Source organism: Nycticebus coucang, chromosome 10, assembly GCF_027406575.1.
Source record: "Nycticebus coucang isolate mNycCou1 chromosome 10, mNycCou1.pri, whole genome shotgun sequence".
Lineage (NCBI taxonomy): Eukaryota > Metazoa > Chordata > Mammalia > Primates > Lorisidae > Nycticebus > Nycticebus coucang.
In genome coordinates this window covers 109,285,852-109,298,296 of record NC_069789.1, presented here as the reverse complement: position 1 = coordinate 109,298,296, position 12,445 = coordinate 109,285,852, and the positions used below count along the sequence as shown (strand labels likewise).

The following is a 12,445-nucleotide window of genomic DNA, read 5'->3' as shown; positions in this document are numbered from 1 at the left end:
TTCTTAATGGCATCTAAACTGATGAATCCTTTCCAGAAGTTCTTCAATTTACTTTGCCCCAAACCATCAGAAGAATCATTATCTGTGGCAGTTATCACCTTACAAAACATATTTCTTAAATAATAAGATTTGAAAATCAAAGTCACTCCTTGATCCATGGGCTTCGGAATGGATGTTGTGTTAGAGGCACAAAAACATCTCCTTGCATGTCTTCATCAGAGTTCTTGGGTGACCAGGGGGCATCGTCACTGAACAGTAACAGTTTGGAAGGAGTATTTTTTCCTGAACAGCAGATCTCAAAAGTGGGCTTAAAATATTCAGTACACCATGCTATAGATAGATGTGCTAGCATCCAGTCTTTGTTATTCCATTTCTAGATCACAGGCAGAGTAGATTTAGTATCATTCTTTTTTTCTGTCTTTCTTTTTTTTTTTGAGGCAGAGTCTATGTTACCCTAGGTAGAGTGCTAGGGCATCATCACTTGCAGCAACCTCAAACTCTTGGGCTCAAGTTATCCTCTTGAGCCTCAGCCTCCTGACAAGCTGGGACTACAGGCATGCTCCATGACACCTGGCTAGTTTTTCTATTTTTAGTAGAGACAGAGTCTTGCTCTTGCTCTAGGCTGGTCTCAAACTCCCAAGCTCAAGTAATCTACCGGCCTTGGCCTCCCAGAGTGCTGGGATTATAGGCATGAGCCACTGTGCCTGGCAGATTTAGCATCATTCTTAAGGGCCCTAGGATTTGGGGGATGGTAGATGAGTGTTGGCTTCAAAATAAAGTCACCACCTACATTAGCCCTGGTCTGTCTTTGCAAGCTTTGAAGCTGAGATTTGACTCCTTCTCTCTAGCTATGAAAGGCTTAGATCTTCTTCCAATAAAAGACTGGGTTTTTTTTGTTTATTTGTTTTTTTGAGACAGTCTCACTTTGTCACCCTTGGTAGAGTGCTGTGGCATCACAGCTCACAGCAACCTCAAACTCTTGGGCTTCAGTGATTCTCTTGCCTCAGCCTCTCAAGTAGCTGGGACTACAGGTGCCCACCACAGCACCTGTAGTGCCCACCCGGGTATTTTTATTTTTTTGTTGTAGTTGTCATTGTTGTTTGGCAGGCCTGGGCTGGATTTGAACCCACCAGCTCTGGTGTATGTGGCTGGTGCCATAGCCACTGAGCTACAGGCACCGAGCCAAGACTGTTTTATCCATATCAAAAATTTGTTGTTTAGTGCAGTGACCTCTATCAGTGATCTTGGCTAGATCTTCTGGATAACTTGCTGTGGCTTCTCTATCAGCACTTGCTGCTTCACTTTGTACTTTTGTATTGTGGAGATGATTTCTTTCCTTAAATCTCAGGAACCAACTCTGCAGCTTCCTCAACTCTCAGCCTTAATTCCATTGAAGAGAGTCAGGGCCTCGCACTAGACTAGGCTTTGGCTTAAAGGAATGTTGTGGCTGGTTTGATCTTCTATCCAGACCACTAAAACTTTCTCCATCTCAGCAATGGGCTGTTTCACTTTATTATCATTTGTGTGTTCACAAATAGCACTTTAATTTTCTCCAAGCACTTTTCCATTGAATTTACAACTTGGCTAACAGTTTGGTACAAGAGGCTTGACTTTTATCCCATCTTGGCTTTAGTCCTATCTTGGCATTTGACATGTCTTTCTCACTAAGCTCAATTATCTCTAGTTTTTGATAAAGTGAAAGATGTGAGCCTCTTCTTTTCACTTGAACACTTAGAAGCCATTGTAAGGTTATTAATTGGCTTAATATCAGTGTTATTGTGTCTCTGTCAGGGAATAGGGAGGCTTGAGGAGAGAGAGAGATGGGAGAATGGCTGGTCTGAGCAGTCAGAATACACATGATATTTATTATTTATTAATTAAGTTTGCTGTCTTATGTGGGTAGTTTGTGGCACCCTAAAACAATGACAATAGTAACATCAAACATCACTGATCCCAGGTCACTATTAACAGGTATAACAATAATGAAAACATTTGTAATGCTGTGAGAATTATCTAAATGTGGCACAGAGACATGAGGTGAGCACCTGTTGTTGGAGGAATGGCACTGACAGGCTTGCTCAATGCAGAGTTGCCACAATTTGCTTTCAATTTGTAAAAACCACAATATCTGCAAAGTGTGGTAAAACAAAAAGCAACAAAGTAAGGTCTGTCTGTACAAATTCCAAACTACATCTCAACTAGGTAGTGCTGTCAAGGATATAGTTTCCCCAAGGTCTTCAAGTCCTGTCCCCTTTTAGATCTTGGGCAAACTCTTTTCCACCAGCACAGCAGGGCAGGGGCAGGGGGTGAGTGCACCTGTACAGATGTAATGCTGTACTGTAGCCATCTTGATGTTTTTTCATAATTTTTTATTTTGCATTTTTTTTTTTGTAGAGACAGACTCTCACTTTATGGCCCTCAGTAGAGTGCCGTGGCATCACACAGCTCACAGCAACCTCCAACTCCTGGGCTTAAGCGATTCTCTTGCCTCAGCCTCCAGAGTAGCTGGGACTACAGGCTCCAGCCACAACGCCCGGCTTATTTTGCATTTTGTAAGTGCAGTCCTATGGGCCAAGGGAACATGACCCAGTGGAGCTTGGAGCTTTGGCTCATGTACAGTCCTGTTTCCCAGGATGGGCTCTGGTGGAAGTGGAGTATAGACAGGAAGAGACAGAGATAGGGAAGTCGGAAATGTTTTGTCCTTTTTTTAAATTTTTGAAACAAGAGACCCTACATTTACATTTTGCACTGGACACTCACAAATTTTCTGCACAGTCCTATTTATAAGTTTGGGGTTCCTCAGCTGGGGAACCCAGCACTTCCTTGGTGATCATTGGCTTTAGTAGACTTTCAGGATGATGAGTGGGGAGCTAAGGGCAAATACATGGGCACCTGGTCAGAGATAGTCCAATAACAGCCTGTACCATCTTTTGGCTTTTTGGCTTTTAGAAAGTAGGTTTTTGGCTGGGTGAGGTGACTCATACCTGTAATCCCAGTACTTTGGGAGGCTGAGACAGGTGGATTCCTTCAGCTCAGGAGTTTGGGACCAGCCTGAGCAAGAGTGAGACCCATCTCTACTAAAAATGAAAAACTAGCCAGGTGTGGTGGTGGGTGCCTGTAGTCCCAGCTACTTGGGAGGGTGAGGCAAGAGGATTGCTTGAGCCCAGGAATTCGAGGTTACCATGAGCTATGATGATGCCACGGTACTCTACCTAGGGTGACAGAGTGAGACTCTGTCTCAAAAGAAAAAAATAGAAAGCAGGTTTCCTGTCCGGGTCTCCATGGTTTCTTCTATAAAACAGGGAGAAGGATTTTGAGTTTCTGTATTTAGGAGCTTAGTTCATTATGAATGGGTCCTGAATCCAGACCCATCAGAAGGAAGGGGAAGGTCCTTTTCTTTCCTTCTCTGTCTTTTCCTTTGATAAGGAACTTGATTAAGATTAGAGAAGAAGGATGTTGGAAATGCTGAGCTGCCAACTGCTTCATTAAGATGCAGTTTACATACCATAAAATCCACATGTTCCAAGTGCACAATGCCATGGGGTTTAGTAGATTCAGGGAACTGTGTGACGTTCACTGCAATCTAACTTCAGATTTTTACCATCACTCCTCCAAAAGAAAACCTATACCCACTAACAGTCACTCCCCATGTTCCCCTGGCAAAAGTGGATCTGTGTGGACAGTCCTGCAAGCTGGTAATTCTTGGTGACTGGCATCTTTAACCAAGCATAATGATTTCAAGGTCCCTCCACATTGTGATACATATATTGCTTTGTTCTTTTTTTTTGAGACAGAGTCTCACTATGTCACCCTCAGTAGAGTGTCGTAATGTCATAGCTCACAGCAACCTCAAACTCTTGGGCTTAAGTGATTCTCTTGCCTCAGCCTCCAAAGTAGCTGGGACTATAGGGGCCTGCCACAATGCCTGGCTATTTTTTGGTTGTAGTTGTCATTGTTGTTTGGCAGACCTGAGCTGGGCTCACACCTGCCAGCTCTGCTGTATGTGGCTGGCACCCTAACCACTGAGCTACAGGCACTGAGTCTGCTTTGTTCTTTTTTATTGCCAAACACTAGCCCATTGTATGGATGTACCACATTTTATTTATCCCTGTATCTTCAGGTGGGTAGGTGGGTTGTCTCTACTCTCTGGTCATCATGAGCAATGTTGCTGGGGACCATCGTGTGCAACTTTTTGTGTGGATCTCTGTTTTTGTTCTTCTTGAGCCTATACCTGGGAGTAGAATTGCTGGGTTGTGTGGTCACTTGGTGTTGTTGAGGAACTGAAGGGCCATCCTCCAAGTGATGCATGGGAGTTCCAGCTTTCAAGCCTCTTTGATTATTGCCTTCTTGGTGGCTTTGAAGGCTGTCACTGCCTCACTTTTCTGCATTTGTCATTCAGGCATCCCCACTCTCTCCTCCAGGAGGGGGTGACTACCTCACTATCACGCAAACACACACTCACACTGCTCTTGCACAGCTCACAAATACCGCACACTCAGACACACTCCCTCAAACTGTGTGGCAACACACAGACATAATCACATTCCCCTGCTTCACCCACACTCGCTCATGCTGGCCTGTATATACACGCACACTAACACTCTCACACTTAATTGCACACCCTCATGCCTTCACACTTACCCTCATGTGACACACTCTCATGGTCTCTCTCTCACATATGCTAATCTCACAATGTCACCCTCACACTCACACATTCACTCTCCTGCTTGCACACTCATGAACACTTGTGCTTACCCCAAGCCCCCTCTCGCACTCACCCCAGCAGGATGCCCCATCATAGCCTGGCCCTTGACCCCCTGTAGGGGCTCTGTAGGGACAGGGCTGCCCTGAGCCACCACTGCCTCCTGCGAGCAGTGGGGAGAGTCCCGGGATCCCTCAGCATCCTCTGGGGACAGTCATGAGCAGCCACAACCTACAAGCTGCTGGGTCAGCGTCCGGCATTGCCTTTAGTGCGAGTAGTGCTTAATTAGTGCTATCCTCCCCCTCCCTCCTCCCCAGGGCCCAGCTCTTTCTGGGCATCTTCTGTTTTCCCCTGGGCCCCACCCTGCTGGGTCATTATCACCTTTCAGTTAATCCTCAGCTGCTGTCACCCATCAACACCTCTGCTGCCCCCAGCCCACTGGGTCTCAGGGGTGCACCATATGCTGGCCACCTCCAGCTCATGGGGACACGTGGGGACACATTCTTGGCCTGACTGCTCAGGCTTTTTCAGATTCACGAGGCAGCGGGAGGTTTTGACATGTGCTTCCCTCACTGGCCCCCATTCTACTCCTTCCTGTGACCCCTCTGTTCTAGGAGGCTGAGGATGGGGTTCATGTCCTCAACTCTCGGGTTAGAACCTAGATCCAAAGAGTCCTTGGGGTGACTCCCTACAGGCACACACGTTTCACCATGCCCCTCAGATGACACCTCAGGAACCGCAGCAGGGGACCTGGGGGAGTGTGGGGGCCCCGCAAGGCGCGTGACACATGATCCAGCCATGAGCAGTAGCCGAGCTCTGGGCCCACAGCCAAGGAGGCCTCTGAGAGGAAGACAGAGTGTCTGCAAACAAGAAAGTGTCTGTCTGCTGCCAGAAAGGGCCATGATGGGAGAAGTCAAGAAGGGGAGTGGGCCAGTTGGTGTTGTCTGCCTGACCTTTCTTACCCCGGCTACGTAGCCACAAGTGCACACAGACACACATGCAGACCTGACGTCCACACACATAATGAGGTGTGTTCAAACCCTGACCCCACATATGGTACACACAGGGCAGATGCTCAAGGACACATGACACGCGTGACATGGTGTTGTCGCCCATGTGCAGTGAGGAGAGTTCCAGCCCATCCTCCCTCCCTCTCCTTCTCTCTCACACATGCACATGTGTATGCAGAGTTCCTTGGTAGAATCTTTTTTTTTTTTTTTTTGAGACAGAGTCTCACTCTGTCATCCTGGGTAGAATGCTGTGGCACTATAGCTGACGGCAAACTCAAACTCCTGGGCTCAAGTGATCCTCCTGCCTTAGCCTCCCAAGTAGCTGGGACTAAAGGCACTCCCCCACACAACCTGCTAGTTTTTCTATTTTTAGTAAAGATGGGGTCTTGCTCTTGCTCAGGCTGGTCTTAAGCTCCCGAGCTCAAGCAATTCACCACTATGGCCTCCCAGAGGGCTGGGATTGCATGAGTCACCACACCTGGCCCCTTGGTGAATGTTTGAGGACCATATTTTTCATTACAAAGTTTACCACACAAGCTTTGGTTTGTGACGAAGAAGTCTTAGAAGTAAACAGCTCTCTCCCTCACGTTCAGAGATCTGCTCTCAGTGCCCTCTGCAGGAGTGATGCCAACAGATGGACAGACAACAGCAGCCTGGCCTCACACAGTCACAGGGAGACACACAGCCTCTCCCCTCTGTGTCTCTGTGTGTCCTGTGTCTCCCCTACTCTCTCCATCTCGATCCATCTCTCTCCATCTTTCTCCCTCTCTCTCCCTCTCTCTCACCCTTTGTCTGTCCCTGTCTCTATCCCTCTATGACACACTGTCAATGTGCTGTACACACCCAAGCAGACTCTCCTCCTCTGTCCCGAGCTTACAGACTTATAGCACTGCCAGGATCTGAGTGCCAGATGGACTTTATTTGCGGAGAGCAGCTGGGATGGGAGAAGGCAAAGCTCCCTGCATCCAGGGCAGGTCGGCAGGGTGCAGGCAGGAGAGAGACCTGGGAGAGGGCAGAAGACGGAGATGAAGAGTGTGGGAGGCACTCAGAGGGGAGGCCATGACAGACCCCCTTCAATGGACTCTCAGCAAACAGGACAGGCAAAGACCCCTGCCCCCCAGGAGCTCACAAAATACCCCCCACAAATAAATCCTATGAGTAGAAGGGGATGCATATCACAGAAAGGAAGGAGCAGGGGCAGCAGGAGGTGACGGGGTGAACCTGGAGCATGCCAGGCAAAGGGCACAGCAAGTGCAAAGGGTCCAAAAAAGCAGAGACAGGAGAGGCAGGAGGGCACAGAGGGGAAATCATGAGCGAGAGATGGAAACAGGCAGATGAGAAACCGAGAGTTGCCCAGTGGGGCTGAGGAAGTCTCAGAACCTGGGACCCACTTCCCCCCCAGCCTCCCCCTCCTACTGTCTCCAGGGGAAACCTAGGTGGCCCCTGATGGAGCTCACAGGGCTCCTTCTTCGGGGATGAGGGTCCAGCAGCCCCCACAGAAGAGTGTCTGCCTCAGGTGTCAGACCGAACCAGGGCTGTGGTCGGTCCTGGGGCTGGCCTGAGGCCTGCCAGATGAGGAAGTCCTCATAGAAGGGGTCGGCCTCAGCCAGGGGCTGATCCCAGGGGAAGTAGCCAGTGAGTAGGCAGAAGACCAGGACTCCCAGGGCCCAGGCGTCCAGGGCGGGCTGAATGGGCAGGCCCTCAGGCAGTGGCGGGGGTGCACAGAGCTCCGGGGCTGTGTAGGGGATGGGTGGTCCAGCCAGACGGAGCAGGGTCCCACGGGGCCGTGTGTGTCCGAAGTCAGTCAGCTTGAAGTGCTGGCAATCAGGGTCGCACACAAGCACATTCTCTGGTTTGATGTCCCGGTACACCAGACCCAGGGAGTGGATGTGCTCCAGGGCGGAGGCCAGCTGGGTTGCACAGCGCTGGGCTGCAGACTGTGGGAGGCCTACCTGCGGGGGAGTGTAGGGGTTACAGTGAGGCCCTATAACTCTCCTAAGCCCAGGAGACAGCCTCAAGACTGCTAAGGAGGCTAAGAAGAAGGACCTCAAATAGGTTGGCCCAGGATGGCCCAGTGTGGCCCTATGAGTTCCAGCATGACCCCGTGAAGCCTTGAACCCATGAAGCCCAGTGTGACCCTGTGAGGGCCACTGTGGTCCTTTGAAGCTGATGATCTCATGAGGCCCAGTGTGGCTCTGAGAGGCCTGTGACCCTGTGAAGCCCAGTGTGACTCCGTGAAGGCCAGTGTGACCCCATGAGTCTTGTGACCCCAGGAGACCCAGTGTGGCCCAGTGTGGCGATGTGAGGCCCAGTATGGCCCCAGAAAGCACAGTGTGGCCCCATGAAGCCCTGTGGGAGATGTTGAGGCTCTCAGAGCACCTTGGGGGCTGTCTACTCACCTTGGGCTGGATGAAGGCCATGAGGTCCCCATGCAGAATGGGCTCCATCAGGAAGCTGTAGCAGTTGACTGACTCAAGGCCGATGCCATAGGCTGTCACGATGGCAGAATGCACACCCAGTGAGAGGCCCACACAGAACTCATACAGAAACCCCCGTAGGGATGTGGAAGTCTTGGGGAGCCGCTTCAGTGCCAGCGGTGTGCCTGGGGAGGCCAGGACAGGCTTGGGAAGTGAACAGGGCCAGCTGCCCTGTTCCCTGTGCTCACCCTGGCTGGCCCCTCAGCCTAGGCTTATTTTGACACATGCCACCTCTGCCTCCTCCAGTTCCCAGTCTAATGACACAACCACCAGAATGTCACTAATGGTACTAATACATGTGTGGTGGTACGACAGAAGGCAGGTGCGTCGTAGCTCATGCCTGTGATCGCTCTACTTTGGGTGGCTGAGTTGGGAGGATTCTTTGTGCCCAGAAGTCTGAGAACAGCCTGAGCAACATGGCAAGACCCATCTCTAAAACAAATTTTTTTAAAAAAAGAGCACGTGGCAAGTTTATACTCTGCCACCTTACAAATCTACTGTCAGAGTAGGCAGAGAGACATCATGAAATTCCTGCAGCGACCTCATGTGGCCCTCAGAAAAGCCAATCCACATTTGGCAAAAAGCATTTTTGAGGGAATTTGGGAAAAGGTAACCTGTGTAGGGGAGAAGATGCAATCACAGAATGGTGGCTTTCATCACTTGTGAAACCGACTTCCTAGAAGGGAAACTCCCTGAAGGCAAGAACTTTGGGTTTCTTTGCCTTTTTTTTTTCTTTTTAGTCACCAGCTGCCAGGGCCCGGCCTGGCCAGCCTCGAGGCTGTGGTGACTTAGGCAGGTCGCCCTCTCTCTGAGCAGCCAACCACTCCCTTGCAGCTTCTACAGTGTGAGCTGGGATCATCAATGGGTTTCAGTGGGGGTGTCGTGTCACTCCTGTAGTGTTAGAGAATGCCAGAGACACCTGACAATCCCATAGGAGTGCCCTGGGTCACCTCTGCAACAATACCTACTACCCTCTGCCCACCTGTGCTCCCCACTGTGCTGTGAGCTTCTCCATGACAATTGTTTGTTTATGTTCCCAGCATCATCCAGCTGAGGCCAGGCCACTAGGAGGCCTCACAGTGCACATTCAATGGCGCCCAAGTGCATGAGCTTCATCTACAACTCCTCTGTTCCCCGTTATGTGTCACATCTCCTTGTTCCGTAGTGACTCAGGCCTGGTCTTGCCTTCTCTGTGCATCTCTCTTTGTTATGGGCTGTCCCCATAACATTCATATGTTGGAGGTTTAACCCCAGCACCGCAGAACATGACTGCGTTTGGAGATAGGTCTTTGAAGAGGTTAGATGAGGGCATGAGGGTGAGCCCTAAACCTGCACATCCAGAGTCCTCGGGAGAAGAAGAGATTAGGACACAGACACCTACAGGGATACAGGGAAAGCCAAAGCTGTCTGAAAGCCAAAGAAGCCACCTGCTAACACTCCAGCCTCCAGGACCATGAGGAAATAAACTTTTGGGTTTTGGAAACTCCCTCTGGGGATCTTGGTGATCGCAGCCTGACAGACTCATCCAGACTCTCCCTCCCACCCACATTGGGAGCTGTGAGGGTGAGGGCCAGCTTTCTTTATCTGGGGATCCCCAGAACCACCTGGCATTAGGCCAAACCCCTGTGTGTCCTCCAAAGATGTGCCCTGAACTAAGATTGCCTCTGAGCTTCATCCATAGCATCCATTTCATGTAAGGACAGGCTGACTGCATGCTGGGTAGAAGGTACTGGACACTCTCCTGGGTGTTAGCCTTGCTAAGTGCTCGGCTAATGGCATCACTCTGAGTCATCCCACGGGATCACTGAACTAGCCCCATGTAAGATCTGTGAGGGTGGGAACTTATCAACCTGGTCCCTGGCAACTAGAGCATGGCTATATATATGCTCAGGGAATAAATGGTTCTTTCAAGGAGGAAACATCTACATTTTCTTTTCTTTTCTTTTTGTTTTTTTTAGAGAAAGAGTCTCACTTTATCACCCTGGGTAGAATGCCGTGGCGTCACAGCTTACAGCAACCTCCAACTCCTGGGCTTAGGTGATTCTCTTGCCTCAGCCTCCCAAGTAGCTGGAACTACAGGCACCTGCCACAATCCCTGGCTATTTTTTGTTGCAGTTTGGCCGGGGCCAGGTTCAAACCCGCCACCCGTGGTATATGGGGCCGGAGCCCTACCCACTAAGCCACCGGCACCACCGGCACCACCGGTGTCTACTTTTTTCAAAGGAAAGAAACTGAGGCTCAAAGAGATCTAAGGAGTTCCCCCAAAACACAGCTTGGGTGGGGTAGAGGAAAGACTTGATTTAGGTCTAGGAGATGTTTCGGTCTGGGCCCACGACCCTGTCCCTACCTACGCCAACCACATCCATCCCCAGGACCTGGTACCTTTCTGTCGATGGGTAACCAGCAGGACACAGCCAAAGCGGCCCTGGCCCAGGGGACGTACTTGCTGGTAGAGCTCGTCCACCTCGGCTTGGACCAGGGTCTGGGCACTCAGCGCCATCATGTCCTCCAGTGCCAGGGCAGTCTCCTGGCCCTGTTGGAGTTCCTCTGCAGTCAGGCCCCCCATACCCTCGTCACCTCCATCCTCCCCAGCCTCCACTTCTGCCAGCTCTTCGTCAGACTGTTTGCCTGGCATCTCTGCAAGGACAGACCGGGAAAGGGTGCCTGGGCTCAGGTCTCACCAGGCCTGGGGCCTGAGGGCAGAGGAAGCTGGACCCCTGGGTCTGAAGGACGAGGGGCTGGGGGCTCATTGCTGCATCTTATTGTGACTCAGTTTCCCCAGGTGAGAGTCCTTGAGGAGGGAGATCATCCCTTGTGTGAGGAGAACTAAGCCTGATGTCCCCTGCCCCCACATCCCTGCACCACCTGATGGCCTGAGGTTGAAAGATGAACCAGATAAGTGGAGACACCCCCAACCTTGTTTCCAAAGCAAACAGACTTGGGCCCTGGGGGTGGATGAGAGAAGAACAGGTGCTCTCTGCCCCCAGTGCCTGGGAGGCAGGGTTGCACAGGGGGCCCTGGGACGCCTGGGTCCTGCAGGGAACAGGCGCTTGGATGGGTCCCCAGGACCTTCTCAGGCCTGGGGCCCACCTCTTATAGCCCAGTCGGCTTCCTTCAGACCCAGGCTGCCCACCTACCCCTCTCCTGGAACCTTATACCTCTCTTACAGCTGCCCCCCCCATATCTGCCACTCTGCAGCCTCTGGGTGCTCCCCAAAGACCCCAGGACCCAGGCCATCTGGCCATTTTCTCTCCTAGGTGCTACCCACCTCGCTCCACAAACCTTGCTTTCCTCCTAAACAGGGCTCAGCCCTCCAGTCCGCACCTTCTCCAAGTCCTGCCAGACCCTTCTGCTGCCTGTCTTGGTCAGCACCCAGCACTCAGGGTTTAAGCCAACAGAGGCCTGCCCTGAGCAAGACCCCGCCTCCACTCCAGGGGGTCGTAGGGCCCCGCCCCAGCCCTACCCAGGCCTGGTCCCTTTTGCCCCCACTGGGAGTAGAGCGACATCGTGCGATGACTCTTAGAACTGGCTGTGGTTAGACAAATGCCCTAGCCCAGCTAGGCCCTCCTCCCTCAGACCCAGGGGTCCTGGTCCCTGCAGAAAATGAAGTCATCTCTGGAACTCACCCCTGCCTTGAGCCCCCCAGCTGCCCCTATCAATGTCCCATTGACAGGTGTTTGGAGAGGGGTATCCAGGGCCTCGGACACTGGGGTGCTGTGTGGGGAAAGAATGAGACAACAAGATTCCAGAATGATGCAGTGAAGGATGACCTCAGACTTGGGGGTGTGGGAAGCAGGTGTTGGAGCAACTGGGATGAGAGAGGCCTGGGGGTGGAGAGGTCTGTGTTCTGCACCTGAAGACTTCAAGTGGGTGAGGGGAGTTCATGTCTGGACCCCTGGGCCTTGGGTCCCCCTGACTCTATAGAGAGGGTTAATGATACAGATAATTTGAAAAAGTTCAACGATAGGAAAAAGGACCACTGAGCACTTGCTTCTCTGCTCTCAGCACAGGATTATTAAGCCACCCCCAAAGTCACAGTCGTTGGCCAACAGTGGGGCTCCAGAGGGTTTCACTTCTGTTCTGCCCCTTAGGCTTATAGCTCATGAACGACATGAACCTGCTTTATTTATTTTTTAAATTTTTTTTTTATCTTTTTTTTTTTTTTTTTGCATTTTTTGGCTGGGGCGGGTTTGAACCCGCCACCTCCTGCATATGGGGCTGGTGCCCTACTCCTTTGAGCCACAGACACCGCCCTA

General features: G+C 51.2%; 1 protein-coding gene across 2 annotated transcripts; it reads right to left on the bottom strand.

Annotated features, from left to right (window-relative positions):
- Window positions 1–6,618: 6,618 nt before the first annotated feature.
- On the bottom strand, window positions 6,619–11,638 carry SBK2 (SH3 domain binding kinase family member 2). Of its 2 annotated transcripts, none has more exons than XM_053606716.1 (4): window positions 11,459–11,638; window positions 10,572–10,840; window positions 8,112–8,203; window positions 6,619–7,664 (listed from the first exon to the last, which is right to left on the bottom strand). In XM_053606716.1, the coding sequence occupies exons 2-4, from the start codon at window positions 10,822–10,824 to the stop codon at window positions 7,125–7,127; spliced, it is 885 nt and encodes a 294-aa protein (XP_053462691.1). In that variant the 5' UTR covers window positions 10,825–10,840; window positions 11,459–11,638; the 3' UTR covers window positions 6,619–7,124. The 2 variants fall into 2 exon arrangements, with proteins under 2 accessions (XP_053462691.1, XP_053462690.1); XM_053606715.1 differs by having other exon boundaries at window positions 8,112–8,314; window positions 11,459–11,633.
- Window positions 11,639–12,445: the final 807 nt, after the last annotated feature.